The sequence below is a fragment of the Pithys albifrons genome, chromosome 13 (assembly GCF_047495875.1).
Source record: "Pithys albifrons albifrons isolate INPA30051 chromosome 13, PitAlb_v1, whole genome shotgun sequence".
NCBI lineage: Eukaryota > Metazoa > Chordata > Aves > Passeriformes > Thamnophilidae > Pithys > Pithys albifrons.
The window spans coordinates 6,818,322-6,823,688 of record NC_092470.1 but is presented as its reverse complement, the minus strand read 5'-3'; the positions used below and the strand labels follow the sequence as shown (position 1 = coordinate 6,823,688).

Sequence of the window (5,367 nt, the reverse complement as noted above, 5' to 3'; positions counted from 1 at the left end):
TGAGGGAAGAGATGCTTCTCCATGTTGGGAGCGTCCCAGCCTTCAATCTGCATTGGCCACTGGTCCAGCTGGCAATTCCCCAGATCATGAGGACTGACAGATTAACTCTGATCTTCAACAGCAGGAATGAAGATTAACTGCATAGCTCGGACAAAGAGCCAGAACTTAGTGCTTTATGACTAAGTTTAATGCTGGTAAAATAACTAGATAAAAGAATCAGTCTCACAGAGTCTGATCAATGGAAACAGAAGCCAACAGGGCGTAATAAAAATGTGAATGGTTTATTGACAAGCAGTGTCAGATAAATGAAAGCTTTGGAGATGAGGTACTCAAGTTCTGAAATGCAGTTAATAAACTCACACTGTTGGCAAGAAAGGAAGTCATTTACCAGCAATTTAATTATGCATGAACTCCTAACAGATAACAATTAACACATCCCAAATAATGAACATTAAGATTTGCTGGTGCTAATGCTACTTAATGACCTTCTACTGGAACAGTGTGGGAAAGAGAAAGCAACACACTTTTCATCCTTAGAGTCTCTAGGTTTGCATCTAGGTCTGTGTGTTTCCATCAGAAGATCCTGGAATGGATATAACAACAGCAGAAACCATGTTCATGGAATCACAGAATGACTTGTGTTGGAGGAGACTGTAAAGATCATCCAGTTCCAACACCTCTGCCATGGGCAGGGACACCTTCCACTAGACCAGGTTGTTACATGTCCTGTCTAGTCTGGCCTTGAACACTTCCAGGGATGGGGCAGCCACAATTTCTCTGGGCAACCTGTGCCAAAGCTTCACCACCCACAGAGTAAAGAATTTCTTCTCCATATCTAATTGAAACCTGCCCTCTTTCACTTTAAAAGTTATGTCCTTTAGACCCTGTTTCTTTGTCTTGACCCTTTAACATTCTCCCACGTGCAGCTGCAGCGCACCATGGAAGTGCATATTCACATAGTAACCAAATTCTTTGGGCATGTTGTGCATCCACTTGTTGGGGGGCACATCGTCATAGTAATGATAGGGCAGGAAATGGCCATCTGGATGCAAGGAGAAGGGCCAGAAGCCATAGAGTGTAATGTGTTGGCACAACTCTAGGGCAGCATTCACTAGCATGAAGCCTGAGGAGAGGCGATGGACATGAAAACCATGATTATGCCAGTACTTGCTTAGAGTGCTCAGATACTGAGGGTGGAAGAAAAAGACATGGGACTCAGAGCCAGAGTCCTCTATGGCATAGAGTGCTCGGTAACAAACATCACTAAATCCAGGGAAGGAGAAAGCTGGGATGAGAAACCAAGTCTTTCCGTAGGATGCTGCTGCCTTCACAAATGGCAGACGTCGACCAACCAGACCACGAAACCTGTGAGGCAAGAGATGTGGGACATCACTCTCTGTCAAAACCATCTTCATTCCCTCTTGCCTTCTTATGCTATTCTGCCCCAAAGCATTGAATTAAGAGCTGTGCTCTTCAGCTCCATTTTCTCTTACTCTGTGCCTTTTGGGTGATCTGAGTTCCAGATCCTCAGGTGCCCCTCACACAGACCAGAGGAGCTGCTTGAAAATATCAAGAAACTTTGATAGTGATTAGCTGGTTCAAAGGCTGGGAAGATGTCTTCAAGTTTAACACTTTCATGATCCCAGAGCTCAAAATTCATGCAGAGTGATGTCCCATACACACAGAGCAGAGGTCTGAGAGAAAGTTGATGCCATGTGCTTTTAGAGATCTGCTACACAGACACCTACATTTGAGCTATTTGTCCAAATGTCTTTTGGAGTCACTGGCAGGAAGGAAATAGAGCTGGATCACATGTGATCTGTCTTATTTTAGATGTCTCCTGTAGGACAAGGAGTATCTATTTTCTTCACTAGACATAAAGAGCATTTAAGCAGCTGGGTGAGATTAAAGAGTTCCCATCAGAGCTCATTCCTATAGCAGCAGCCTGTCTTGATCAAGCTCTGCTCCAAATAACTCCAAGTCTTGCAATATTCCTCTGTATACATCTGCACAGAGGAGAGAATCTCAAGGCAGTAGGTGTCAACAGTTTATTTGGACAGGCTTTGCATAGTAGCAAAGGTCTGTCTGTTCACAGAACCCAGAGCAGAGGCAGAAGAGATTGCCTCTTCAAGAATGCAGAATACCAGTAAAAGAAAGTTAAGAGTTCTTTCCTCTGTTTTCATTGCCACACCTATTACCTGCTGAGAAGGATACTTGGATTCACAGTGACCATGTTTGTCTTTCTGCCCACGTCATCAGGGAAGTCTGTAGAAGGCAGGTTCAATCTGATGGAGGTGACAGACAAAGGGAGGAAATGAGAAATGATGCTCAATGACATCCTGAGATCTTACCCATCCCTCGATGATACCATCCACCATGCTCCCAGTCCCTCACCTTCAACCCCCTCCAGAACATTCCCTCTGCCTCCATTTTCTATACCTTCACCCAGTTCCCGTGACAGCCCACGCCGTCATCCAGTGTCTCCTGGACAGGCTGGCAGTAATTACCTGATCACAAATTCATGCTCATCAATTTTGGAGCCACAGCTGCTGTTCCTGAGGATTCCTCCATTTCCCACTACAGCACAGGTTTTGTAGAGACGGTCCGGAAAGGGGGATTTCTGTAAGGAACGTCATGTAAAAATTCACTCCTCCTTAAAGAATTACAGTAAAGACCTACCACAGATCCTGCAACTGGGCATACTCCAGGGTGTACAAGAGAAAAGCATGCAGACTGTGAGTTGTTGTCCCCACCAAAAAGCACTCCTACCTCTGGCAGGATCTCCAGCAAGCCACTGCTGACTTTCAAGCTCTTGGAGCTACTGGCATCATAGACCAGTTTGGAGTCCAAGGGTGCATTCTCCTGTGTCACAGTCAGCCAGGCTGAGGCATTGCAGCAGTGCCCCAGCTCTGCCCTGTAAGGAGAGCCAGTGGAAGAGAGTGAGCAGAAATCTGTGCGCTGAATGAAGGGGGACTCTCATAGGATAAGAAAGGAAAGAGGAGTGAGAACAAAGCGCTATTGAAGGTACAAAAGTAGGAGCAGATGTAGAGGATGAATTGAACAAGTAGAGCAGTGTAAAGGGAAAGCAAACTCTGGGAAGCACAGGGAACACAAAGGACGCATTGTGCCAAGTCAGAACAACTTCCGTCATCCACTGTCTATTCGTCCATCTCCATGCATCCTTCATTTTCCACCTTCTCATCCGCACACATTTCCAGACTTTCTTTCTGTTCTCTACTCTCTAGCCAGTCATGATTTGAAAACCTTTCCTGCTTCCTTCAGCCTCAGCTTCACTCTTGACCCATGCTTGCATTCACCCCACACCTTGTAGCTCATCGATGCATGAGATGAAAGGCCAGCATATGGAATGCAAGACGGTAACAGGTGTTATGCAAGGACCATGGGTATGGGTGTGCCTGCACGTCCCACCCTGACAATGTGACTGGGGAACAACGTCACTTTAGGTACTGTTGTAAGTACAGACAGTTGTGCGAGGATCCATCTAATAAGCCAACCTGGGCAGGCATTCACCCAAAACTCATCATGTCACCATGCCAGAAGGTGCCTCACCAGCACAACATCTGCTAAGACCAGGCAGGGCAACCTCATGGCCAAATGCTGTGCAGAGCCTGCATCCAGCCCGGGGGTTGTCAGCACTGGGTGCAGCAAGCAAGGACCCACCACATGAGTAGTGTGCCTTGGTGGATTCCTGGAGTGTTTCTTCACAGGCCTGTGGCAGAGAGCAAAAGGGCTTCCCACAAATCTAGTGCCAGCAGGCATCCCGTGAGGAGGATTTTCATGTAACTGTGTAAGTGTGTGTAGCTGTGTGTGATTAGGACTTCTTGAGCTTATTTGCAGAAGGGTGTTTAGAAATTTGTAACTGTATATTGGCAATTCTCTAAATGTCTTAACATTTTGGTTTATCTTCTTTATTATTGATATTTGATTTTGTATTTCTGGTTCACCCATCGTGGGTTAAGCAGGTGTTGTTGTTAAATTAATAAACAATTTTGGTCATGATTTTATTGGAAGTAGGTGAAGTGAGTAGTTTTTCTCTGGGACTGGTGGGCATCACCTGTATTTGGCCAAGGCAGTAGCATTGAACTTCCAGCGGCAGCTCTGCATTAACTTCAGCTGTTCAAGACTCCAAACCTCATTCACCCTAGGGCAGAAAGAGCTTGTGAGGAAGCAACATGAATGCTCTCACAAAGACTTACTGAAAACAAATGGCTCTCTGTTGCACCCCTTCATACCCCCTGGGCCTTCCCTGAGGTCACCAGGTGACCTCTGTCTGCCACTACCCAGCATATCTGTGGTCATGACTCACTTCTGAGGTTGGGTTATGTTGCTCAACAGTTCTTGACATGCTTCTGCTTCTGGAACATGGATGTCAGGTCTGTGAAACAACCAAAGGGTTAAACTGAGCCAGAATATACTGTCCTAACACAGCTTTCCTCCATTGTTCCTTCCCAACAAACCTGTATCCCATTGTCTCCACTTGGCCTTCTCATGGCACTACCTGTAAAGCCCTGAATTCTGAAGCATAATTGCATCCTTTTCCTATGCCATATCCAATCCTACCCTATTGATTCCTGCCCTGGAGACCTCCATGGGAGAGGCTCTCCGTGCTCTCACTGCCTTTTCTGGACTGAGGGAACACACTTTCTTCACTTACCTGTTATTCAACACCAGAAAGCCCATGGAGACAAATGAGACTGCAGCTACAGCCAGCAATGTGACCCATAGCTTGCGCATCTTCAGCAATCCTGTCTTCACATACATCTCCCTGCTGATGCTTCTTGTCATTTGGAGATTGCCTGAGGGAGAAGAAGGAATGATCAAAGTCCATACCTGAGCAGTCAGTGTAAACACCCAGCCCAGGGTTTCTCTTGCAGCTTCCCTTATCTCTCTGCAAAGCAACATCCAACACAAGAGATAGTAGGGAACTAATTTCTCTTGGGCTATGCTTAAATAATGGGGTTAGCGGTGGATCCCACTGGATGATGTTGGAAGGCATTAGAGGCCAATGGCAATGTGTCATATTCCCCCTCCTCTAAAGCTGCCCTCAGCTATCGCAGCACAACAATTCCAGTGGTATTCTTTCACAGCATTGTCTTCACTCCCTGACACCATCTCTTTCATTTCATGTCTTTAGCAGGTATATGTAAATGCCTGCACACAAGTTCCTCACCATTTAGGTAGGAAAGAAAAGGGAAGGCAGATTTTCTCCCTGTTGCTTCTCCCCCCTGCACACCAGGTGTCATGATCAGCCCCAGTCCATACAGAGAGCAACATCCTTTAGTACCTTCATCATTGTCACAGTGAGTTTGAGTGCACCCTTGGCAAGTTTGCAGGTACCCGCAAACA

The 5,367-nt window shown here is 46.1% G+C and overlaps 1 protein-coding gene across 1 annotated transcript; it reads right to left on the bottom strand.

The window, feature by feature from the left end:
- Positions 1-905: 905 nt before the first annotated feature.
- LOC139678235 (alpha-2,8-sialyltransferase 8E-like) lies at positions 906-5,017 on the bottom strand. Its single transcript, XM_071568926.1, has 8 exons — positions 4,998-5,017; positions 4,676-4,786; positions 4,328-4,396; positions 4,076-4,162; positions 2,770-2,914; positions 2,508-2,620; positions 2,199-2,285; positions 906-1,365 (listed from the first exon to the last, which is right to left on the bottom strand). The coding sequence occupies exons 1-8, from the start codon at positions 5,015-5,017 to the stop codon at positions 906-908; spliced, it is 1,092 nt and encodes a 363-aa protein (XP_071425027.1).
- Positions 5,018-5,367: the final 350 nt, after the last annotated feature.